The following is a 27335-nucleotide window of genomic DNA, read 5'->3' as shown; positions in this document are numbered from 1 at the left end:
CTGCGACTATTTCAGCATTTATGACAGCAGTTATTCGAACACCTGCGTCCATCCAGACACATGACGGCTGACGCAACGGTCTTGTTCTTTACGTATTTTGCTTGCATAAGACAAAGCCTGTTACTTGACTGCAACAGTTACATGCCACGTTCTTACAGAGAACGGCCAAAGAGAACGTTAATGCTTAACTTGAACTGAATGTTTTTACAAGACTACAAGCAACAAATCGGTTACGTCCAAACTTTGCTGGCTTAGATCATCTTTACATTCATTCACACACTTGTGTGGTTCATTTAATTTTAATAATTTTTTGTCTGTACCCATTATTCTACCTGTACACAATGCGTCGCTGTAGACGATGAAATGTTAGAGTCTTTCAGTCTGACGGTGTTCACACTGAGGGGAGATATGAGCGGCTCTACCGGTTCGAAAAAGGAAGGAACAAAGAGATGAGTGGGACTGGAAAACTTAGGGAGGGAAAAATAAAAGCCTGAGAACATGACGGAGGCAAATGCGTCACATTAACAGAATATTTTCCGTAGTGGAAGAGGCCATCTGATGACACGGGACCAAGCAGCAGGTTAGCAACCACTGCCTACATGGCTCTATTATGCCATATAGTGTCTTTTTGTTTTGGGATGTATTCAGGGGAAGCAGAACAACAAAGACAGCTTATCAGCAATGTTGCATAATTACACTGCTTGGTCAATAAAGATCAAACAGTGTAATTATGTTTTCCTTATTGCAAAAGAAAACATTTTAGGAGAAAAGCTGTTCAGAGTAAAAAAAAAAAAAAAAAAAAAAAAAAAAATATATATATATATATATATATATATATATATATATATATATATATATATATATATATATATATATATGTATATATATAATATCTCTGGTCCCCCCCCTTAAATATATAGCTTTTTTATCAGCTATAGAAAAATACAAATTAAGTCTGTTCACTTCTTGAGAGTTTAGCACTTTTTAAAGTAGATTTTTATAGAGTGTTTGCGTTCAAACAGTATGAATTCTTTGCAAAAGCTCCAGAAAGTTGTTTTCTTTTGATGTTTTAAACATAGCCAATCGCTAACGTTTGACCGTGACATATGTAATGCACCAGCTTGATGGAGCTTACCGAAAATTGCATCACTATAAATAACCCTGTGGGGAATAGGTCCACAACATCTTTACCAGCAATAAAATGTCACACATTTCTCTTACTCCGACTTTTAACTGCTCAATATTTGGAAACTTGGCAAATGCAAACTGAATGGCTTTGTTTATTTCCTTATTTGCCATTGTTAAAAAAAAAACACACAACAGTAGCACATTACGGTCCTAACACAACGCATATTTGTTGAAAATCATCATTATTTTATTGTAACAGTCTAAGATAGATAATCTGTGGGGAAAAAATCGAGCTTCTCTGCCTGCTTTCATTGCACTGCTCAGTCAGAAATAACCAATCAGAGTCAGGAGGAGGATCTTAGCGCTCTCAATCAGGTTCGTGTCCTCGCTGCTCACACGCCCCCTTGCTCTCTAATGCAGCTAAATGGTTTTCCTGTAACGGCAAGTTGTTTCCTCGCTATTAGCGCATTTAGCAGCACATACAACAAGGTGTGTGTTGGCGCTAAGAAACTCCTCCTGGCTCTCTTTGGTTGTTTTTGACAGGGAGCTAAGAATAGCAGGATAGGTGGAGGAGGAGCTTAATCTTTTCATTGTTTGTCACTCTTATATTAAGCTGTCACAACATATTGACAGCTTTTCTATTAGTTGCATATACATTTAGGGGTGCTGTCCTGATGGGTAGTGAATTTATACCTCAGTCTTTTGGAGTCTCCAAACAGTTTTTCCTAGGATTGCCCTGAATGTAGCTCCATCTTTCTGTTAACTTAAACCAGCTTTGCTGCATCTGGTGAAGATAATTATTCCCAAAATTGGATGCAGGTGCTGCCATGTCTCACGTTGTGGATTTTACATTGTTGACTTTTGTCCACCTTCTGGACATTGTCTTGCCACTACGATAAAGACAAATTTGTGTACTGTTGGACTTATTTTTTGTTGCGTTGACAGATAATCCCACCTGATTGACAACGCAAGATTGACAGATAATCTTGACAGATAAACTAACAGGACAACCTGCTGCTTGTCCTGTTAGTTTAGTTGGATGGTCGAACTCTATACTTTGTTTCTTTGTATTATAGGACAATGAACTAAATCCATCATAAATAAATTAAGAGTTTGGAATATTGTTTATCCCTGACTTGCCTGTCATATTATTATTATTATTATTATTATTATTATTATTATTATTATTATTATTATTATTATTATTATTATTATTATTATTATTATTTAAGATGTTTGTGATCCTGAAATGGTTTGCAGTTCATCTAACCAACAGGTTTCAGAAACGTAGCTGTTTGCTCACCACACTGATATTTATTTGTAAAAATCAATCCTCAACATTTTTCTTGTGCTTTCCAATTATTCATTACTTTGTTTTGGTCTAACTCATGAAAAACTAATAAAGTATGTGGGGTTTTTTTATGTGATAAAATGAGAATTTTTAGCACCATGTTTTTTATTAGCAAACTGAGACTGGGCTGAAATAGTGCAGGACGATGATTTGTTTTATTATTCTTTTACGTCTTACCCTGTCCTTGTAGACGGGATAAGAATTTTATTGGATCGATTTGGGTGTTGCCACGTTCAAAAATTGGAAAAGAAAAGTCTGAGAGCGAGAGAGAGAGAGAAAATGTCATCACTCATCCAGAAGTTTGCAGGATTAAATTAGATATCTATTCTGCAACCTGCCAACACCATAGCTGTTCCCGTAATTGTTGTTTTAGTTGTCAGTCAGAGGCCTTTAGCCAGATGTTTGCTTCCAGTGTAAGGACGCCAGGAATTGTTTTCTTTCCGTGTTACGTTTTAAACAAGAGTAGAAAAGTTGAAAAGGTCTCTGTGGTTTTCCTCAGTAAAAACCAAACAGATGAATTCGGTACAGCAAAAATATCCAAATATTCATTCTTAATGCAGTTCTGTGCATCTGATATAAAAATTTTCTAGAGATATAGTTGTTTTGAGAAACTTAAATTTGTATGGAATACATAATCCCCTGCAGGAACAAATCATTATTATTAATCTTTTTTATTAATCATTTTATTCCTACTTTGCATTTCCTGTCACCTAATTTCAATTAATTTCTAACATATATCTAACCTACATTCAAAACTCTCTCTGGATGACTTTTTTTTTTCTCTTATTAGCCATGTCACTACAGAGAGCAGCTAAGAAATAAAACACTTAAAACTGGATGGTGCATTCAGACTTTGTGCAGAGGTTTCACTAATGGATTCTGATTTTTCTCCCTCTCTCTCTGGGGGAAAAAGTGTATGGTTGAAATTTAATTTGTCACGGGAATAGTTTTCCTCCGGGGAAGACAGAAGAGAGAAAAGATCATCACTGCGATTTGAAAACCATTTAGTACTACATACACGCTTCCATTTGTTTTGGCATGCAAGTAGAAAACTGAGCCATAAATCGTAATCAGTCCTCGGCAAAGTCTATTGATATTGGTATTTAATTTTCAAAGAAGACTGTTGTTAATACGTGTCAATCCTGTTTTAAGTTAGCCAAATTAACATATGTATGATTTTCTTTGCATTCAGCCATGTGGATTTTTTTCAGAGTGAACTGAATAAATATGTTGAACGGGGGGGAAAAAAAACAACAACACATACATATATAAAATATACAAAATTAAAATAGTTGAGATTTCACTCTTGTACATTTAGAGTCCTTTACTTAAGCTTGCAAAGCTCTTTGGAGTTAAAGTATATCCTGTATATCATTTATGACCCGAGAAGAAAATGAATAAAGTCTTGTGTCAGTGTGCAGATGAATTACTCGTGTTATGGGGACTTAAATCTCCCTCGCACCATTTGGACCTCCCGCAGCTAGGCGATGAAAAGTCCTACCAGAGTAAATCACAAAATCTAAAAATTAAACTATGCATTGTTTAGGTTTTGCGAAAGTGATTGACGATGAATTTAGTCCTTGAAGTCAGACTTCTGCACAAATAGAGAAGAAGCACAAAAAGACGTACATTTCCAAGAAAATAGTGATCTTAATTTTTTTTTTTCTCTCCAAAATATACTAGTTGAAGTTGTGAAGAAACTATTCCATGCTTCAAGTAGCAGTGTTGGATGCGTTACAAAAGTAAGCTATCATTCAAAAACATAATTCACTCTGGACTTGTTTACAGAGCAAATTTGAGTCAGCGGGCATTTAAGTGTTGGAGTGGTGGGGAGCTGATTGATAAACGAACACATTCGGTGTGTTCCTTTAGCAATCAGGAATAAAGGAACACACCTTTATTCCTGGTGTGTTCTTTACAAGTAAAGAATGATTATTCTTTACTTGTATAATCGTTACAAGTAAAGAAAACAGCCTTTGACACCCCCAAGTAGCGCCACAAGTTCTTCCTCCCATTGAAACGACGACAGGCACCAATGAAGAATGTCGAGGCAATGAGCTTTTATTTAAATCACATACAGGAAATGTTGGAAGAAGCTGAAGGTCAAATAGGGTTTTTTTTCTTTAGAGATGGAGCTTTTCTTTCAGTTTGAGGAAGCATCCTGTTTTAATGACCTTCCTGCCTCCTAAATTACTGTGATGTTGTTTATATGAATGCACTTAACCACTTGTCTGCATTTGTTGTGGAGCATTAAGGTTCATAACTGGGTATAAATCTTTCACTCACCACTGTAATTTATTTTCTCAGGTGAACTGGCCATGATTATCTGCAGGCTCACGCATCGGTAACTATCCCCATGCCTGATACAGCGTTCCCTCTCAGAACTATCTTTCCTCCAGTGCTGCATTAGTACGATGAGAAATTGGAAAAGAATATATAGTTAGATGTATATACTGTATATTTCCTTAGTTGGCTCTGTCAATGGGGAATCCTCCTCAACAAGATCTGAAGTGATGCACTGTGATTTCTTTGGGACAATTTAAATTTCTTTTAAGGAAAAAGGAGAAATCTTCTTTTGAAACCTCCTTTTGGTCTTAGGCCAAAATTATGTATTATGTTTTCATCGAGTCAAATGTCATTATTTGTGCTTTTACTGTTTGTAATTTTTGCATCAAAACAGTTGATTTTTCACGCACAATTTATATTGGAAATATGCAGAATCGTTTCAGTTTAGCACGTCAAACATGAAAATCCTTAGTGACGCAGAATTGTGGACCAATGTTCTCTCCACCCTCAAGAAAGAAAACACAACACACCTGTTTAAAATCGCTTTTAATGTTTAAATCGACCCTTTTTGCGTGTTTTTATGTGTAATGTTGCATTGTTTGATTCTGTATTTTTGTACTCCTGTAAAGTGTTTTTGAGTACTTAGAAAAGTGCTATACAAATAAAATGATGATTATTATTATTTTTATTATTAGTGGTAGTAGTATTACATATAATTTAGTTTCAGAAACACAAATGCCCTTTATGATCATGATCAATGTTGATATTTTATTTCTTTTGGTTTTCCTAACTGTTGTATGTCCAACACAAAACGGCAAAACAAAACTGGTACAGAGTGATGTGTGTATAAACATACATGTCATTTTGTGAACCAAAATAAACAGGATTTTTAAAACTTGTACTTTTAGCTAGAACCAATGTAATTACTCAATTATGTTCTGACATGTCAGGTTCACAAACTGACGTGGCGGCGAATTCTCTAATCCTGTAATGGAAGCGCTGTCGGCTCCAAACCGCGCAGTGAAGCCTGCTTTTAATAACAGGAAATTACATTGTCTGGTTGGTACTGCAGGTTGTGCCACATCCATTTCTCAGCATGCAAGAGACAGAAGCGCTATACATAATCCTGCCCCGGCTAAATGACCCGGTGCATTTTGGTGTTTTGCTCAACATGTGCAAAAGATTAAAAAAAAAAAACAACAAAAATAAAAACAGCTCCGTCTGACAGACTAATGAGGTTGAAATGGAAACTATCTGTACCACAGCACTGGGACATAATTAATGAATACACATGCAACAGCTGTCTGTCTGCACACTCATAAACATGTAGGCAAAAAAAACAACAAAAAAACTAAACCAGACAAATCCTAACATCAGTCTAAACAGGTTATGGGATGTGCGATTCATTGACTTTAATTCACAGCAATTCAGCAATTACACTACTACACACTCATTAAGATATAAATTCCCTCTACTAACGTTATTTTGGTATCACTACACCTTAAGTAAGGAATCATTTTGGTATTTGGTGGTGGGAATTTGCATCAACCCTACATTAGTCCTGTTCATGTTTTTCTTTTGGATCGTGTGATTACTGCCACACTTGCACAGTTTTTTTTTTTTTTTTTATTACTATTATTTAGAAAGGATACAACCACAGTAACTGAATCACATTCTAACCATCACAATTTGCATTACTTTATTTTATTTGTGTCATGAAGCCTAGGCGCAAATTCAAACCGGAAGACTCTTTTATCCCCACCGGGACCCGTTAATTGAAGCGACCTGCCCACAATCGTCGACCTATCAACGCCAGACCAAGCCACGTCACGTCCAATCATCGACCAAGTCCCAGCTGATAAGGACCTTCATTCATGGTGTCCTTCGCTCTCCAGCCGAGCTCAACCCACCACCACCCCTTCTCCTCCATTCGCCCGGTCCTGAGGCCCGCACCCTTCTTCAACCTCCACCACCAGTGCCGGGCCCTGGGGGATGCTCATCTGAAGCCTATCGCTAACGCTGCGATATCCCCAGCCAGGGCCCGAGCGCCAAAGACTTTAAATTCTGTTTGTCAATAAACTCTTCTAATTGTCTTCTTATCTCTGTCTGAATCTTTCCAGATTGAAATATTTGTATCCACACAAAACCCTGTGCAACACAAGTTAATAAACCAAGTAAAGACACTGACAATACAGCAATCACATGAGAGGGACTGAAAGAAAAAAACCCAAAAATAACATTTTTAACTGGGTGGAAAAAAAGAGTTCACTTAGTCAGCAAAAATGAAACAGGAACAGGAATAATATTCCAAATCTGGTTTTGGAACGACTGACGCAGGCTGACATTGTGCTTGTTGAATGGTTCTGCCCTAAACCCTGGACCAGTGTCAGGAAATCGATTACTTTGAGTTATGCCAATTCTGATAAAATGGCTGTCAAATAACCATCCATAGTCATGCCATTGGCTAGAAAATGGTTGTCACAAATTGCATGTGTAGAATGGAAGAGTACCTTAAATGGAGCATCAAAAGGTCTAAATAAATATGCTCATGTGGACGATGAGTGTAAAAATGCATTTCTGTTTGCTGTCGGATATTCAAATCATTGAAGATATGGCAGATATGAATGTATTTTGATGCAAGTTAAACTCTTTGCAAAACGAAAATACTGAGAACAAACAGAAGCGTTTCCCAATTCCGGTCCTCAGGCCTCCCTGCCCTGCATGTTTTAGGTGTTTCCCTTCTGCTACACACCTGGATTGAATATATGGGTGATCAACAGGTTTCTGCAGCACTTGATGGTCATGCAATCATTTGAATCAGCCGTTCTGGAATAGAGGCACATCTAAAACATGCAGAGCAGGGGGGCCTGAGGACCGGAATTGGGAAACGCTGGCTTAATGTGTCCGATTCTAGCACATATTTATCTTCGCTGAAACTGGATATCATCACATTCAGCTATAAGTTACAAACATTTAAAAAAAATGTAGTGCAACACCAGAGGTTAAAACCCCCCGACAACAATTACAATACACTGATAAATAATAAGGCTGCACAGTGGTGCAGTTGGTAGCACTGTTGCCTTGCAGCAAGAAGGTCCTGGGTTTGATTCCCGGGGTCTTTCTGCATGGAGTTTGCTTGTTCTCCCTGTGCATGCGTGGGTTCTCTCTGGGTACTCCGGCTTCCTCCCACAGTCCAAAAACATGACTGTTAGGTTAAATGGTTTATCTAAATTCTCCCTAGGTGTGTGTGTGTGTGTGGTTGTCCTGTCTGTCTCTGTGTTGCCTTGCGACAGACTGGCGACCTGTCCAGGGTGTACCCCGCCTCTCACCCGAAACGTTAGCTGGAGATACGTACCAGCACCTCCTGACCTCATTAGGGAACAAGGGTGTTAGAAAATGGATGGTTGGATGATAAATAAAGCATTGACTTGGTTGAAAATTGAGAGGAATGATAAATCCTACGTCTATTTGATCCATATACACACAAATCTACATCAAGTCTGCATTATATGAAAACATATATAATTTACCATTATGATCGTTTACTTATACGCCACTTGAACTACCAGAGTTAAGGGATTTTGCTGAAGTTAGAACATCAAAAGTTATGGTCTTGGCCACAAGTTCAGGAAAAACTCAAATTGCATGATAATCTAATTTGCTGAAAATGATGATAAAAAATCTGGTAAAAATACCTTGCATTCAACTTGATGCTTCTGAAACCTCATTGAAAAAAAAACTGCCCCCTCGCATTATATCAACCTAAAAATCCTGGTACTTTGAACCACCACATGAGGTCACTGTTTTACATTGATGATATATCATACCTTGTGAAAGCTCGAAGATCATTTTCATTCTTGCATTTTCACAACCTGTTTGTTATTACAGTACAATATACCTAGTTACATACCTGGAGTACTTAGATTACACCCAAGTAACCTGACCTGGTAGACTGTCTTTTTGTTTCTGATTCTTTGCCAATTAACTCATAATCCCCATATTTTCTTTTGTCACAAAATCCATTTTTTATTTGACCTTGGTCGTAGAAGGCTTTGTAATTTCAAGAGTAGCCAATTAAGACTTTTTTTGATGGGGGTTGGGAGGAAGTTTTAAAAGCCTCTTTAAAATCATAATGGCTGATTATCAGTGCGAGCACAGTGGAGTGCACTTCACAGTTAGAGCCCATTTCAAATCAACTGCACCGCTGCACAATGCCCACCTGTCTTTTGCCTATTTGAATCTCTGTTGACTCATGATCCCAGCTCATCATTGGTTCGTGCCGTTGGCCACTTTCACATGTGTGGCTGAGAATGTGTTCTATTCAGGAGCGTGGCGAGCCTGAACACACATGCAGATAATATTCTGTGCTCCTTTTCCACAAACTTCAGTCTCGACCAATGACCGTCTGTGGTCCCAACACGCCACCCCAAGTATTGCCACACACACACACACCCACACCCACACCCACAGACATTCCAGTGGCTCTGTGTCGTTCACCCCTTACTTCCACCACACTCGTATAACCAAACACACACATACCACTGGACCCACTGTTAGGGTCACCCAAAGGGCAACATCACAGTGGAGTGGTTTTATGACCTCGGGGCGAGAAAAGAGAGTAAAACTATGTTATGTAAGGAAAAACAAGAAAAAAAAAGTCTGGCACGAGTGACAGAACATTGCCACCAGGCTTTTAGATTTTAAGTACCCCCTCCGGCCCCCACTTTTTTTTTTAAATAGTAAATTTCAAAACAGGTTTCTTATTACCATTAGGTTTAAATGACCTCTCTGGTCTGTTACTCTGGAATGAGACCTCAGCAGTTTGCAACATTCCAAGTGCAAAACACTCGGTTGAGCCTCCCAGGAACATGCTGAGGTGTTGTAATGTTAGCTGTGAGGGCAACTGGCATGGCTACTAGCGACAGGGAGGGCGAAAGGCGAAAGCACGAGGTTGGTGGGTGGTGAGAATTTTCAGTTATCTGCCAAAGTGCTGTCAACCAGCAGGAGCAAAAGGGGACGTTTGTTTACGACGCATGATGCACGGACTAAAGGTTAGATCATGCGAAGCATCTCAAAAACTATTAAAAAAAACAACCTTCTGTGGATGTTAATCATGTTGGTTTTATTTTATTTTTTTTTTGACAAATTTTACTCGCACTAGCCACCTTGTCAGACACAGCTTAACTGCAAATAATTAGACTCCCTTTTGCCTTTACCTGGCTTAATTGTACCTTATCTAGATTTGATGAGGCGTCAGAAACTTTCCTCAAAGATTCATGCAGGAGGTTCTGCAAATGAAATGTGTTGGGTCTGCCATCCGACACATTTCAAACGTGCCGTGTTAATCTAACTATACCGTGAGGACGTCACATTCAACACACCCTTTTTCAGAGGATCTGAGTTCCTTCCGGGTCCCCTCTAATAGCAACGGGGTATTTTCTCCACAGCAGCAGCTCAACAGGATTTTTTTTCGGACAATTATCTATGAACTCAACGCAGTTTTTAATGAAAATTCCAGTGACTCAACGGTTTCATAAAAGACAAAAAACTGTGTGGTGTAGAAATGGGGTGGCCGCCTCATACACGGAGACTGCATGTCTGTCCTCTTCCTTCTTTGCCCATTTCCTGTCTGATCTGCTGCAAGCAAATAAAACTAAATAAAAAAAAAAAAAAAAAACAAAGACAGTGAATTTCAACACCAGCAATGAGGTCAAATTCCATTTCCGCATTTTCATGCTTTGTTTGAAGCACAGCACGTCTAAATACCAAAGGGCATTGCAGCCAAGTGATGTGCTGGAGTCTCTATTGCTGTTAAAAATTACTTATCATGAGTGTCCGATAAATAAGCTGTTGAATTGGCCATTGCTGCACTTTTTTCCTTCAGATTCTCTACACTTAGCTTTGCAGTTTAGTTGCATTTCCAGTTTTACCGCTCGTCATGCTACATCTTAAAATGGGGGCGTTATGTAAACCTTGATTGTTCCTTCGATTCTTTCATGCGTTTTTGAGGAATCCTTGAATCACCCATGACAGCCATTTCAGGGGGTGGGGCTCAAAGTTAACTCCCACAAAGCCCCGCCTATTTCCACAAAGCTCCTCCTCGGAGCTCCAGTCTACGGCCGAACTTCTGTGGCACAAAGTTCCCCTTTCTCGCTCTGTCCCCACCAGACCAGCAGGAGAAGCAATTAGCACGCACCTGCTGAGTTCATCATAGGAACCACTTTTCAGTCAGAATGGTTAGAAATGCCATAATGGAGGAGCATTGTTGTGATGGTGTACTTGGGGCAGAATATCCAAACGAGTGGGAGCTTCTTGTAGAGAATTTCTAGACGTTAAACTACCAAGTCAAATTTCTTTTAAGTCATATTTGATATAAGCAGCATTTTTATAACAGCTGAATGTAAAATAGTTACTACATTGTGCTATAAATTGGATCTATGACTGGAAAATACATATCACCCATTTAAATACTCATGATCGTTCCTTAGCTCTGAACTCCTTCCATTTCTCAGGAAATCATAATGAGGATTTATTTCATCTGCACTGTCACGCAAATAACTCTTTTAGAACATGTACAAGCTTACCACGTGTTAAATGCCTGGCTCCATGAATAAATCTTAAATATTAAACAGTAAAGTCCACATTTATTCATAAGGACACAGGAAATCTATACCTGCCTGGGGCGCAAGCAGATATCGAAAGATATGGAAAATTTTTACCACCGATTAGGGGTAAGCATTTATTTTTAAAACTAGCTTAATTGCTTTAACTCTTTGAGAACTATATACAATTTATAAGAGATGCCTCAGTTTGTTACTCTCTTGCTAAGTTGAACTTAGTTCGGCAGAGTGCTGATTGTATGAAACAGCCTCATCAGCTGATAATCCTCTGCAACAGGTAGAAGATTAAATGATTCACTTTAAACCAATAGATTTCTTTTAAGTTTGGAGAAAAAACCACAGAAATAACCACATAAGACAAGTTACATACAGATTTGGCATGTTATTTAAAGATTTATTTTAAAAGAAAAAGATGCTCCTCAATAAGATTTTTGTTATAATAAAGTATCTAAATACAGGCAACTGAGGCATATCCGTCATCCTACAAATAGAGAGAGATGAGAGAGCAAAAGCTTGAACAAAGGAAACCAAGACGGTAAAGAGTAGACATGGCACACGCTGGTGGAGTGGTTGATCGCGGTGAATCATTTTTTCTAATATATAAAAAGGCTGAGTTTTCCACATGTAGGGACCCAGAATTACAGATTCAGTTACATTTGAACCAAGGAGATCAAGCCAGAAAACCTGGAAGGATGAAATCCACCCACTATACAATCTACAGATAAAATGTTCATTTTGACAAGTTTGGGAAAAGGTTTCATTTGTAAATCCACTTTGAGAAGATGATCAATGTTTGGCCATAGTACCAACATGGGACTCCATAGTTTATGCTGTTGTGTTGAGCAAGTAACCCATTCAATCAGCTAAAGACAGGAAGGTTAGCTGTATGAACTGGCCAGATGTTGTGAGCTCAGTTCCTAAATCTTAAAGACACACCTGCCGACACAAAATTTTGTCTTGTAAACTTTTTGTAGCTTGCTAACCTAGCCTAGCGTAGTTAACATGATGTCTTGTGTGCAATATGTTCAAATCAAGCTTTGTTATTGTAATGAAAACTTTAATTTTAGAAAGCATAGGTTAGCTGAGTTTCAGTGGTGCAGTTAACATTTTAACCTTTTGGTGGCGAGCTACCAAAAGTGGTTTTATGTCACCAACAGTCAGCTAACAGCCAGGCAGGAGTAGTGCAGATTTTTTTTTTTTTTTACTAAAAAAACAACAAGCAATGTAAAAAGTTAAACTATACTTTAATATATATTCAGATTCTTTTTCATAAATGCACACTTGTGGTAACAATCTTAAGGCCAACAGCAGGCAGTGATAATTGACATGGGTACAAAGCATAAACAACATTCACACAAAAACAGAGGAGGCTCAGTACAATTTATGAAAAAAGGTCTGGAACAAGTAGATTGTCATCTCAGTTGTCATATAGAAAGAAAATAAAATGCAGTTTTGGTTGATTATTCTATTATAAAACAAAAGACAGTGGTCAGCAGCCAACATATTATTGTGTATTGCAGAACTTTGTAATAGGGTATCATGATTAAATATTTTTCCATTAGACAAAAATAAATTCTGACTGTGCCATAATTTACTTAAACTGAAACGGTCCACGATGGGAAAACTGTAGAGAAAATCTGCAGACAAGACAGAGGCTGGAAAACAGCCGAGGTTTATGAGAGTTCCAGCTGAGTCCCACATACAATACAGTGGTTCGGCCCTGTTGCATGTATGTGAGTGGGTAGGCGGCGTATTAATATGTGAGTGGGTTGAGCACATTTTTCTGTCCGACACTCTATTGCCTACTGCTTGTAAAGCATTTTGACTGAAACACACTCGCATATTCACCCATAAACAAACACTGGCAGGCTCAAAGGATAAGCAAATGTGACAGCAAAAAAACAGAATAGAACTTAAAAAAAAACAGAAGGAGTGATTGTATCCAGTGAGCAGGAGATTGAAAGAGTTGATTTATTGAACAGCAGTGTTATAGTTTGAGAGACGGTGCTTCTGCCCATGAGGGTTATTGTCTGCTGCCATCTTGGATGAAGTGCATGCTGCACCAGCCGTGGTCCATCAAGAACAAAGGGAAGCTTCCATATCCCTGTAATCCTCCACGAGAGCTCCAGCAGTTAGAGGGGAGAGGTATCGTACCGGCAGGAATGGGGAACAAAACTGCCCATCTCAGAGGTCTTTAGGTCACCAAACACGACAAACATTGTCAGAGACCATGTTGCTGCTTTTGTTGCAGTTGAATGCTTTGGCAAACTCTGGAAAATTCTGAAGGGAGCCGAGTACTCTAGAGTATACAAAGGAGACTGGTGTTAGCAGGTGAACTTTGTGTGTCAGAGGGTGCCTGCTTTTTAAACTGCATTTTTTAAGTCACGAAATGCTGCACTTCATGTTATTACCTGAACATCCCTGGACTGTGCACGTCTACTTTAATGGAATTAACGGCTTGCTCTGGTCGATGGGATCCACACCAAATCTTAAAAAGACATACAGGATGTAATGTATCAGGCAAGTACAGAGCTCCAGCAAATGTATTCGCTGATAGATACATAAGGTATCCTACTAATTTACTGAACTGTTGCATATAATTTTTGCAAAATAATACAAATTCTTACGTTTTCTTTAATTGCAGAGGCATGTTGTGTTCCTTTAATATTAGTTAATCTATTGCACTGAGCTCTGGAAATGGTATTGCCTCACTTACCATGCTCCCTCCTGAGAGTAGTGGAAAGCTAAACTTCACATATGTGGCTGTCAACGCCCTAGTTGTGTTAACTTTCTAATCCTTACTCCAACTGTAAAGCTGCAGTGTGTAACCTTTGTAAAAATATACTTTTTTTTGTCGCGCATTTGTTGAAACTGTTACTATGTCGTAATCGCATGGTATGAGACCGATAGTCTGTGAAGGAAAAAATTTAAAATAATCAAGCTCCTCCGCTTTCCCCCAGTGCTAACATGTACAGTAGAGATATCGATACATGAATAACTTTTGTCACTTATTGCTTTTTAAAAGTGTACAAAGGCTAACTTCCTTCCCTATTAACAACCAATCAGTTCATCAGTTTTTGGGCTTTTGTAAAGACATGAAGATTTACAATTGATAAACCTAGTAGAGGGAGTCCACAGTGTGCTACACTTACAGCATATTTTACTAACATTTTTGGAAAATAATTTTAATGTCAAGATCGCTGACAATTTTCAACTTTTGTGCAAAGCATACGTAATGATAAAAACGGTAGTGAAATAAAACATTTATAAGATTTGTGAGAATAATTTCTAATTTCATACAATATAAGTACTCATTGGTTTTTAATGACAGAAAACATTCAAACTTACGAGTTGTGAAGTAATTAAACTTAACATATAGCTTACTCAACTTCAGGGGATTTTAACGTTTACATATGGATTTTATTGAAATAAACGTGAAGACATAAATTCTGTAGGTGATAGTCGAAGCATTTTCAAAAGGGATGAAATATTTCCAGAAAGTCATCCCGACACTGATGGCTGTAAAGTTATTCTTTAGAGATTTTATAGCGATAACTGAACACATTCTGTGAATGACAGCATTAAAATAGCTGATCAACGTTGAAATAGATTGAAAATGGATCTAATTATTGTTCATCCTCAAAGTGTAGAAAGACTATAGAGCAATTAAAATGGATAAAAATAAAAGAGTATTACTATTATGTAACTAATTTCTTTTGAAATTGAGTTTTATTGACTAGGTGTTTTGTATGATTCACGGAGCAGTGTGCGTTATCCCTTTAAGGCACCTGTGAGCCGATTTTGCCGATTTATTTGCCTCGCCTTAATGTTTTCTTGTATGTGTTTTACTAAAGTTTTTGCTTGTTAGAATATGTTGCGCAACAACCAGACATGATGACACCTTGTAAAACAGTTGCCTGTTTAGTTTCTCACACAACTTTCTACCTTGTATGTTTGTGCCCTATTAATAGCATTGATCATTATAAGCATTTTGTTACGCAGGTGGATTTTTGTGATCAATACCATTATCAATTTTGTTACCAAGTTCCTGTCTTATAGTTGGAATCATTTATGACATGAATAGTGATCCTGTGTGTTTTGTTAAAGCTCATTTTTGGTACAGAGTATTACTTTTTTTCTATTTTGCTTTATTGATTATATTTTTCTCAAGAAAAAATAAAGGAGCAGTTGAATTAATTTTGTTAAAAAAAAAACAAACAAAAAAAAACATCCTAGTTTAGCATTTTTCCACTCTAAATGTACAAAATTGAAAAAGGCTGGATTTTTACTCAAACGCACCGTGTCTTTATACATCAGCTATTAAACTGTTTTTCAATTTAAGGCAAATTGTTTTACAAATTAAAGCAGGTCATACTTCACTTACAGTAAAGAGCCTCCAAGTAACTATTGAGCTATTCAGAATTAATTACATCAGCAATGATGATTAAAAAACATTTCTGAACTTTATTAAACCTTAATTCCGATTTTCTTTTTTTTTTTTTTGTTCGACTTGATTACCTGAGCAAAATTAAGAAAGAAGAGTTGATCATGTGAAAGGTCAATCCCAGGCAGCTGGGGCTCCTCTCCATGCTGCTTCACAAAGTTCTTGTATGCCTACAAAAAGACAAAATTGTATCTATTTTACACATATTGAATTCCTACATTACAAAGCAAACTGCTGCAATGAACATCTTGCTAATTCAGAGCTGCGGTTTACAGTGAAAATAATGTGCACTCTCTTTTTCAGAGTGTAAACGCAGTCAGAATTTCGTGGCTTATTTCTAATTTCTGGGTTTAGCTCGTTTGGATTTCTTTCTGCTTGTAGTCTTGCTCTGTCTCGACCGTTTTCAGTCTCAACATAAATACAGGTCTAAACTTCACTCTTTCATGTTAAAAAGCTTCTTGCATAATTACGAAAATGTTAAAGAACTAATTAATTAATACCAAAAAGAGGTAACCCTCCCAAATCGACTGTTCATTCATGCAGAAACATCACATTTTAGTATTTGTTCCCTAACAGACAATGTTGTCATTGCAACCTGGTTGTCCCTATATGAACAGAAGGAAAATTGAATTTATGATGATGCTCCAGACCAGTCAGTGGTCAGGGCTGATCAAGCAGAAAATTATAAGCTAATCATGACAAAGCAATTTCTCTTTGCATCTCTACTCTGTTATTAAGTTCCTGTTAACACTTTTCGGTCTTTTACTACTTCTGCTAACTTTAACCAATTGTGCTAATTGATATATCAAAACATTCAGTTTTTTCTGGAGATTTGTGCTATATATTTTGCTACCTTTGTACTTTTTGAAATATTTGCGCTTTTGGTGCAAATGTCAGCGCCATTGAAATGCAATGAAATTCTACAAAATTCTGCTTTTTCACAGCTTACTTCTTCTGCCTACTACAACCTAGAAACTCCATTCAACCTTTAATCAAGTCACAAGACTTTAAACTGTCTTCAAATGTCTCAGCTTTTTGATATCTCTTATGGATTTTTCCACAGTTGCAATTTAAGTTCTATGCAGATTTTGGACCGTTTTCAGGTTTACAATGTAATCCTATGGTGGAATCCTCCAGCTGTTAGAGTTTACACTGTAGTAACTGATGTTTTTATGATTTTTCATGCTTTTTGACAAACAAAATGATGCTGTTCACACATATTTAACTGTACAGAAATAATTTATGCATTAAAATGTAGCCACGCATGTCTACTTTAAGGAACTATTACCATCATTGCTACAGGTCTTAGTGGTTTTTGTCAAACTCTTCTGCAGTACAGACATGTCACACCTTCTCCTATTTCTCTGTTTATGTCTGTTTGTCAGCATTCTGCTTGTCTACCTTTATGTTTATGCCTTCTGCTTTTACTGCCTACAAAGGCTTTCTGCAAACCAATCAATTTTAGCAATTCGTATATCAAAATGTTCTGCTTCTTCTGCTGAATTATGCTACATCTTTTGCTATATTTTACCATAATACCTTTTCAACTGTTTCAAGTTGCATACAAATTTCTGCTTCTGCTAATTTATGCCATTTCTTTTGCTATATTTTATTATCGTACTTTCAAGTTGAATTCAAAATTTTGCTTTTGCTAATTTATGTTATTTCTTTGGCTGTTTTACTTTTCAACTTTTTCTAAATATTTCAGTTTGCATACAAATTTCTGCTTCTGTTGAATTATGCTATATCTTTAGCTAAATTTCACTATTTAGCAAAAATATTTCTACCATGTATGACTGTAGCTTTCTTCTGCTTTTTGTCCTACTTCTTATGCTTTGTTCTGCTCTTTCTTGCATATTCTGCAGAAATGCATTCTCACAGCTGTTTCGCTAGGAACAGCAATTTTTCTAGTTCAGAATAATTATCTTGAAGCAATTTTTATGCAAAATTCATCTAATCAGTTGTCGTCTCTCCGGTTCTTAGCTACTGTAGGATTTTACAAACAAGATACATATTTTTTATTTTTAAACATTTAAATCATTATATAGGATTGATTAGTGACCCTCTGTTGATCCAGAGTCACAGTACCAGCAATCACACCTTCATACAACCTAACAAACATGTCAACATCCTGACAAACAGACTTCAGCATTTTTTTCAAGTTGTATGAAGCAGGTCACATATGTAAACCAAAACATATTTTTTTTTTACAGCATCTCTTAAGTTCTTCACCTGGTATGCCTGTCGAATCCCTCCATTGTCAGCTATGTTCTCGCCGAGGGTGTTGTTGCCATTCAACTAAGGAGAAAATAAAGAGTCCACAGTGCAAAAGGGGAATTAGAGACTTGAAAGTTTTCCCTCCATATTTTCAGTAAATTGCAGATTTCAGTTTTTGGGTTACAAGAACAAATTACCCAGGGAATAAAAGAAGCATTGTTGAAAGGAGCAGTACAGAGGAGGAAGGATAAAAGGAGAAGTACTCATATGTCAACACAAAATATACCTGTGGAGAAAAGGTGAAGCTCCAAAACAGGCAACAGCGATTCCGGTAAAATCAATGAAAGTGAGGTTAATTGGAATTTTTCACATAATGTTCCAAGAAAAAAGAAGCAAACATACATGTAAACCATTAGCCAGGTCCCAGGAAAAGTTGCTGTACTGGTCAACGATGCACTTTGAGAGTTCCAGGAATCTGTGAATAGATTCAGGAGTCCACCAGTCCTTCAGATCACCGTCCTTGTCATAGTTGCGACCTAGAGACACAGAACAGATGTCGGCCACTTAGGCACGGGGATATTAACTGCAAAAATAATCAAATAATAAATACTACAGGTATGACACCATTTCCAATTTAAATGTCACTATGTAGTTACATTTTATATCAACTTAAGAGATTATGTTTTAAAAACTGTTGCTTAAATAGGCTTTGTCTCATTTATTTGCAACATTGTTCCTGTAAGCAAGCTAGAAATGTAGTTTTCTTTCAGTCAGCTGACAGGGAGCGTGAAGTAACATGTAACAAAGGGCAACATGTTCATCTATGGTCCAAACAGCCAGAAGAAACCTCTGCATTTCCTCTGTTATATTAAAATGACTAAACTGTAAAAAAAAAAAAAAAGAAGGATGGAAGTTTGTTGTTTTGAAACCGTAAGCTTCTTATGGCTAAAAGTGATTGTTAGATATTAGAATTTGTGTTTTTATGAGTAAATAAGAATGCAGGTGACATACCTGAGGTGGAAAATTATTTAGAGTGCAATTCAAACACAAGAGATTGTATAATAAAAAAAACAAACATCCTGAGGCCAAAGGCATAAGAAGGTGAAACAAAGCTCTTCTCCAAAGTGGTACCAGTAACAGGGGGAAATCCATCTGTTCACAGACTAATGTAATCCAGCAAAACTGTAAGGAAGAACAATGAAGTAGAAAATTCATACCATTGTCATCAAAGCCATGTGTAATCTCATGACCGATTACCATGCCAATTCCACCGTAGTTGAGCGATTTAGGCTGGCCTTTGTTAAAGAAAGGGGGTTGAAGGATACCAGCAGGAAACACTACAGACAGAGAAAGCATTTTTACATTTCAAAATAGCTTAGGCTTTATGTTTTATAGCTGAACATAATTTCCAGTGCTTATTTGGTACCTATTTGGTTTTTGCTGGCCGAGTAGAAGGCGTTGACAACAGCAGCTCCAGTTACCCACCTTGAAATAATAATTTAAAAAAAATTATTAAACGATGACACTGTGAAAAAACACGGAGGCACAGTAAGAAGCCTACTCGAGTAAAAACGTTGAAAATTAACATACAGCTTTTAAAGCCCAAGGTCAATGTGTGACTCTCTGCTGTTAAAGCTGAACTCTAAATGCATGTGGGAGTTTGTGTGGCATAAAGTGAACACACTGCACAAGGAATAAATGAGGTAAACACTGTAGTAGTTCACTCTGCTAGGACCATAAATAAGACAGGTGATTTAAATACCAAACAATGCACTTTTTATTTACAACACATCTGGAGTAAAGCTGGTAAATCCACCGCCCCCACAAAAAGAAACCTTACTCCTCCTTGTTGACTTTGACTCGAAGTCTCCGCAGGCGTTTCTTCTGCACATACTCCAGGTTCTGCAGGATGTTTTCAAAGTACTCCTCTCCACTGTAGCTCAGCTAACAGCAACACAGCCAGAAAAAAATCAGGAGGATTAGCAGTGATGGAAGCTGTCAACATGTATTCACGAGGGAAACTCATTACGGTCAAAAATTCACTGGGATGTTTTAGGAAGGATAAGAAATGCAACTTTCCTAAAGTATTTTCGGTTACAAAGAACTTAGTGAAATATGGATAACAGTGGGGGTTTTTTTCACAAATACTCACATCTTTGTACTCATTGTTTAGATACTTGTCATTCATGATGTCTTCAGAATAACCAATGCGTTCACGGATAGCTCGGGCCTGGAAAAAAAAAAAGAAAGGAAAATGAGAATAAATCTGATCTAATGGTTGTTCTAAATAGAAATAAGTTGATTCTTGCAACTGCAGTTCACACCTTCTCTTCAGCTGCCTTTTTGGTCTCTTCATCCATCCAGGAGAGGTCATCAAGGTTACTAATGAAAACTTCCCGAATATCTTTAATCATCTCCTCCATCTAATCTCCCAACACACCAAAGAGAGAGCAAATGTCAGAAGATGCCAATGATAGAACAGGAACATGCATCATGAAAAGGTTCTCTGGTCTGCTGTTGCTGTTGTTGTTCATCAACTCTAATTGGATCAGAAGTAAGACAAATATAACTTCTGTCAAAGTATTAACACACTTCCTAAAATTAGGCCTTACATATCCACATATCAGAATGATTCAGACTTGCATATTAGTCTGTTCATTAATTTGGAATTAGTGACTTTGTCATGATCGTTTTAAAAATATCTCCTGTACAGAAATAGAGTTCAATTGAAAAAAAAATAAATAAATAAAAAGATTACCACTGAAGAACTGTGCGAATTAAAACAGGCATGCAACCCAGAAAAACATGCATAAAATTGAAATTGAGAAACAGTAAATAAACTAGACAAATGCATTATGTATTACAGATTTTTTTAATTCTGAAAGTTCAGCAATTTATTTAGTATGTTGTTCTGAAAATGTTAATATTTCGATCGGGATTTCTAAGGACTTGACCATTTGGCTAAAACAAATGTATATATTTCTTGAACTTTTTCCTTTTTTTTTCAGGTGATAACCACAAAAAAAAAAAGAATTCTGAGATTAAAGTCAGAATTCTTTTTTTTTTTTTTTCGGTGGCCCTAATCCTTTTCCGTAAATGTCATTGTCAGCTGACCTGTCAGTTTTCCAAAGCCAGGAAATAATCTGGGCTTTCCCTTAGTGTTAAAAGAGTTAGGAATGACTACTATCTCTTTAAGAAGGTGAAAACTTTGGAATTTCAAGAAAATTAGAAAAAAAAGGCTCCCGCTAAGTTTTCTGTTATGTAACAAATGTAAATAATTTTGGTTATTCTAACTGATCTGAAACGAGATATTTGGTCTAGTTTAACTTCAAACAGTGAGAGAAAAAACATGCCTTTTTATTCTGAATGTACCATTCTTGTTCCAGATAGAATAGGGCGGGATTTTAAAAGCAAAATGTATGATCTTGCAACCAAGAGAAGGAAAAACAACTTTATATAAATATAAAACTTATGCTAATTGACGCTACTGTCATTGTACCTTGTTTTAAAACTAGCATTACAAGCAATGTGTGCTAACCCTGTTCAGGAGGGTTTTCTTTGTTTTTTTTCTCTGGAGTTTTTTCTGTAAGTCTACCCTTTTTATAATGTCACCCCCAAGAGTCTCCACATTTTTAAATGCATTGCTTCACACAAAGAATTAAATGAACTGAGACCTACTCTGAGACCACAGCAAGAGAAAACCCAAAAACCCCTTGTCTCGTCACGTTAGTGGACCCCTTGCTTACTCATTGCACAACCCTTTTAAAAAGTTGTGGTTTGCCACAAACTGGCAGAGACCACACAGAGATTTCTCCGAAAAGCCTTTAGGGGAGGCAGTTTGTACAAATTTCGCAATAAACCATCACTGATTTCATCTTAGTTTTACAGTGAAAGCTTCCACTTAGGTGTATTTATATCAGATATGCATGGTGAGCAGCTGAAACTAGAGCTGCTTATAGTGCTTTATTTATTAATTAATGTTCTAGTACACTGAATGTCTCTTGACCGCTGATAAGTGGACAAAGGAGATGGAGATGGTCTGGTGATGATCTGGACGACTGATCAACTACTTCCCGCAGGACAATATATACTTTTTAAATTATGATCTAATTGATGTACAAATTTCCTCCTGGAAATTATTTCTTCCAATTATAATGTATTCATCTACATGAAAAAGATTAATGTCTTTAATCTCAGAATTCAGATTTTTTTCTCAATTCTGACTTTGAAGCAGATGTGCAGCTCGGAGGAAACCGTTTCAATCACCAAGATGCAAGTTGTGGATGAGGAAAACAAACTTTCTGGAGGAACATGTTGGATTTAAGCCATTTTTTTCCTGGCTGAGGAATCTCCAAAGACGCCCATTCATTAATAGGAGAGTAAAAGGGCTTCCTGGTGCCCATCTGCTTTAAAGACTTTTTTTGAGAAAAAAAAAGTCAGAATTTTGAGATTAACGTCAGAGGAGGCCCTAATCCTCCTCCATACAGATACTTCATTTAAATGAAAAGATTTAAAACAGGGTTGCATCAAGAATCAAATAAGTTCATCATGGTTGCTTATTAACATAACAGCACTCCCTGCCGAGAGATTGTGTCATGAAGTATTCATGTTTGTACTGAAATATGTGTCGGCTGTTGGTCAACTCACTTTATGCTGGGTCATGTACTTGAGGAATGGGGGAAGCAGATACGTTGCTGGATGTTCAGAGCAGCCATGTGTCACTTCTCACTTAACCAAATAGACACACAAACACACCCCTGTTTGCGTGGCTATCTTTGTGGGGACTTTCTATTGACTCCCATTCATTTCTACAGCCTAAACCTTATCCTAACCCTAACCATTACATACCTAACCCTAACCAAAACTCAATTCACATCTTAGTCGTAAATCTAAGCTCTGACCCAAAAACAGCGTTTCCCCTTGTGGGGACCAGGCTTCAGTACCCACAAGGAGCAGTGGGTCCCCACAACATAGTGTCAGAAAAATGGTCCCAGAAGGTATTACAAACAAACGCACGCACACACACACACACACACAGCAGGGAAATGGGATCTGACTGAGTAGGCAAACATCTTTATGGAAGTTGAGATGCTTAAGAGTTAAGACGGTGTCACTCGTACATGAAACAGTGACAAAGCCTGCGTGTGCACATACACAGAGGCACACAGTTGAGATTTGCAGCGTAGGTGGTGTGAGCACGATAACAAGGACGCCTCATTCAGCTGCTTCCAGTGGATGCAAGCAAGATAACACTGAGGCACAGACAAGAGACAGGTGACAAAATCACAGATGTCTCTTAAACTATCTCGCTCTGTATATGAATACATAAAAGCACGCATTATTTTTATGTCATCAGTTCAGATTGCCAAAGAAAGCTGTTCAATAAGGCTTTTTTTAATTTGACAAAAATTGGTTCAGTTCAGCCTCTACCTACCAGCTCTTTGCTCTTCTCAGAGAAAGCCTCCTGCACATAGAGCCGTCCCACAGCTTTGTCCAGGTTGTTGTTGACATACAGTGCACACTGTCGCCAAACGGCAACCTCTGACGTTGTACCAGACAGAGCCTATTTGGAAGGTAACGACAGAAAATTTGTGAATGAAGGAGAAAGTTTATGGCAAGGCCTTATTCATGTTCAAATGAAACCAATTTCGAGTTTAGCCCTCTATGGCATGGCGTTGCCCTCAGGCAACAAACCACATAGCTGTACCTCACATTGCTCCTTTATTTTATTTTTTGGGGGGCATGATTTTTGACATATTTTTGTCCAAAAAATAGTTCTTTTATGAATATAGTTTTTGTTTGATTTGTATTTCATTTCTCATAATCAGTGTAGACAATCTTGGTGTTCTAGACCAATGTTACCCTGAGGCAACAAACCCAAATCTGGTTCCAGGAGGTGTCAGAGTCCGATTTTATGATTGACATGTAATTAGGGACCACCAAGCTCCCAAAGAATGCAGGAAAATATTTCTTCCCCACAAAAATAAAAAGTCATGCCATAGAGGGTTAGGAAGTGGAGCAAAAGAAAAATAATGTGTAATGAAAAAGTTAATAACCCATACACATAAAAGTTGAAGGGAATCTGGCCATGACAGACTGGAATCCAAACCAGTCCACTGCAGTACTGGTGCTATGTTTAAGGTCATTGTCCTGCTGGGAGGTAAACCTCCTCCTCAAGCTCAGGTTTTTTGCTGCCTTTTCTATGATTTATTCTAGGAATGCCCTGTACTTTCCTCAGTTGATTTTAACCAGCATCCCCTGCTCTTGGTTCAGTCATCTCAAAAGAGCTCAAGGCCAATAGTCTCTCAACAGATTCTCCCACTTGAGCCAATGGACTTTGGCTGCTCTGCCAGAAATATCATGGGCTTTCTGCTTCTTTAACTAATATTTCACATTATTATGTATCATCTGAAGGTCATTACTTGTATTAGATTTTTATTGGGGGGGAACAGAGTAAAGTGGGCTGAATACAAAATGCGTATTCAAATTGTACAAGTCACGTATAGTCTTTTTTTGCACTTCTGCACTATTTTGTGTTAGTCACATGAAATCAATTTTCTTTAATGCGACAGTGTGAGAACATTTATGAAAGCCTTTGCAAGACACGGCTGTGAGACACAGGATGTGTTCCTGCTTTCTATACACATCTAACATGTTTTTCTATTCATTAAAATTTGTGTAGCATCAAAATGAGAAGCTGTTGACAGGTTTTAATAAAAGGTAACATGATTCTACAATCATTAGTATTTCAATTCAACTTGTACTGCCATCGGACAAATAAAGGACTGAGAGAATATCACATAACTTCACAATGAAATAAATAAATAAAAAAATGGTTTAGCATATTAATTTATGAAAAAGACATATTCCTTGTTTTAACATTTCAGATCTTAATGTTTTATTAATTTCAACAGCTATAAAACTCCATCGTATTTTTTTTTGTTTTTAATAACTACAAGTACAATTTAACCACTGTACAATAACTTTCCATTTTGATATTGGTATAAAGACATTGCAAGGACATTCATGAAAGTAGTTTTTCCAAGGCAACATGTCAGGGTGATGTCAGGCTGTGTACCTTGCGGAAAGCTTTCCTGGTGTCTCTGTAAGCTCGGCTCAGCCCTACTACCATGGTCATAGCAAACCGCCAAACCATGTAGTTTTGCAGGTCTCTGAAAAAAGGAAACGCAGCAAGGTCAAGGAGATCGACATAATCCTGCAATGATCTAACAGCAGTGTGACCAGATTTTTCTGACCGCATCCCGTGACTCATCTTGACAGAAACACATACAATTACTGCAAAGGTGAGCAATCTCTCTGGGAAAAAAAACAACCATCTAATTTGCCTAATCTTACACACCTCTTGGTGTATTTGGCTAATACGAAGTTGAGTCTTCTGTAATAGTTTGGGGAGTAGTTGATGATTTTCTCCGATTCAGGGACGCTGATGTTCACGGTGTCCATTATCTTAGCTGTGAAGTAACTCCAGTTGAACATCTTCAGGTAAAGTCAAAACACACACAAAAAAGTTACAAATATTTAACACCAAGTTTAAATAATAGAAATGGTCACAAGCTAAGATGTTGGCATTACCTGAGAGTCGATTTCAAGAGTGAAGTTTCTGTTCAGCTCCCCCAGCTCCATCTTGTTGTAAAGCAACACTGGGTTGTTCCGATCTTCTGGTGTGTCAGTGGCCTGGGAGAAAACAAAAACAATAAAACAAAATATAAGACTGGAATTTAAAAACTCCAACAAAAATCCTGTTTCCCCAACACATGTACGCTCTCAGTACATCTCCAGAAGAATGAAGCATGGGCAGCCCAGGAGGCCTCAGGTCTGTAAATGTCAGAGTGTGAATGGTTTAACTGCTTTGTAATAGTGAGAAGCAGAGTGGAGAGAAAGCAAAGCATGTAAGCAACAGGAGAAGCGCAGACTGACAAAACAGGGTTACTAATCTGTTGATTTCTAGGAAAATATTGGTGTTTGACAGACCAACAAGCTTGTTTCAAAAAGACATTCATATTCGGCAAAGTATTTTTTTACCATAAACTTTTTCTGAATATGCTAATATACTGTGATGATTATGCTGAATTAAGTACACCTTAATTTCCAAGGCTGATTAACTCCAAGGCAAACATAGCCTAGAGCCCAAAATGATGCCAGTCACCTAAATTCCTAATAAATGTAATGCCCAAGGGCTTTAAAATACAAAAATGGCCATGTCTCTCTGTTATAACATTTGCTTGTACCACTATTTTAGCTGCAAAAGTACAGCAAAAAAATTTTAAAAAGAAAGAAAATCAGCATGTATGAAATAAAATGGTAGGATTTTATAGAAACCACAAAAGGTTAATATTATTTTCCCCACAGAGGTCGCTGACAAGAAAAAAGTAACAAGTGGCTACAACATAGTTGCTGTTTACACAAACACTAATGTTAGCTCATGCTGATGAATCTACCCGTTGCCGCTGATGGCAACTGTTGCCATCAGCAGCAGAAATAGGTTTCAGCCAAAATAAATGACAGAACTCCAATGTAGATTTTGCCAATAGCCAATATTTTATGTTGTAGAAATAATGGTACAAAAATATTTCAAATATCCATAAAATTCATTCTAAGTGACAGAATTTGTGAATATTGTTATTTTGAGCTACATCAGCAGGAACACAAACAAACAGTGCACAGGAAAAATGGCAGGCCAAATTATCATAACAGATGGGACCTCTAAAACATATTTAATGTTTCAACTTTCATGTTTATCCATTTGGTTTGACATATTCCATTTCTATTGAATTCTGTGGATTTCTACGGCAAATCTGATCTTGACCAATGTCTGCAATCCCATGGCTAATAGTGTTTAATATATATATATATATATATATATATATATATATATATATATATATATATATATATATATATATATAAATAAATTTAAATATGTGGTGAAAACCTTTAGATTAATCTGAAATATTCAAAGAAAAAACAACAACACAAAACTAGAGCTAGTCATCCAGGAGAGACTCAGTAGAGCCGCTGCTCCTTCACTTCGAAAGGAGCCAGTTGAGGTGACTCGGGAATCTGGTCAGGATGCCTCCTGGACGCCTCCCTGGTGAGATGTTCCGGGCACGTCCCACCGGGAGGAGGCCCTGGGAAAGACCCAGAACATGCTGGAGGAACTATGTTTCTCAGCTGGCCCGGGAACATCTTGGGTTCCCCCGGAGGAGCTGGCCCAGGTGGCTGGGGAGAGGGAAGTCTGGGCCTCAGGCTGCTACCCCCGCGACCCAAC

The 27335-nt window shown here is 37.5% G+C and overlaps 1 protein-coding gene across 3 annotated transcripts in view; it reads right to left on the bottom strand.

Moving 5' to 3' along the window:
* Positions 1-12610: 12610 nt before the first annotated feature.
* mme (membrane metalloendopeptidase) overlaps positions 12611-27335 on the bottom strand; it is a 54626-nt gene continuing 39901 nt past the window's right edge. For all 3 annotated transcript variants that reach the window (XM_023351911.1, XM_023351914.1, XM_023351913.1), the window contains exons 10-23: positions 25640-25741; positions 25407-25543; positions 25125-25218; positions 23481-23609; positions 20371-20469; positions 20199-20276; positions 19887-19990; positions 19473-19531; positions 19264-19383; positions 18449-18582; positions 18062-18127; positions 15904-15999; positions 13797-13873; positions 12611-13684 (exon numbers count right to left, since the gene is read on the bottom strand). In XM_023351911.1, coding sequence (XP_023207679.1) covers positions 13585-13684; positions 13797-13873; positions 15904-15999; positions 18062-18127; positions 18449-18582; positions 19264-19383; positions 19473-19531; positions 19887-19990; positions 20199-20276; positions 20371-20469; positions 23481-23609; positions 25125-25218; positions 25407-25543; positions 25640-25741 — 1395 coding nt within the window. In that variant the 3' untranslated portion in view covers positions 12611-13584. The remainder of the gene's footprint in view (positions 13685-13796; positions 13874-15903; positions 16000-18061; positions 18128-18448; positions 18583-19263; positions 19384-19472; positions 19532-19886; positions 19991-20198; positions 20277-20370; positions 20470-23480; positions 23610-25124; positions 25219-25406; positions 25544-25639; positions 25742-27335) is intronic.

Source organism: Xiphophorus maculatus, chromosome 18 (genome assembly GCF_002775205.1).
Source record: "Xiphophorus maculatus strain JP 163 A chromosome 18, X_maculatus-5.0-male, whole genome shotgun sequence".
Classification (NCBI taxonomy): domain Eukaryota; kingdom Metazoa; phylum Chordata; class Actinopteri; order Cyprinodontiformes; family Poeciliidae; genus Xiphophorus; species Xiphophorus maculatus.
Note: the sequence above shows the minus strand (reverse complement) of the source record. Positions and strands in the feature narration are given on the sequence as shown.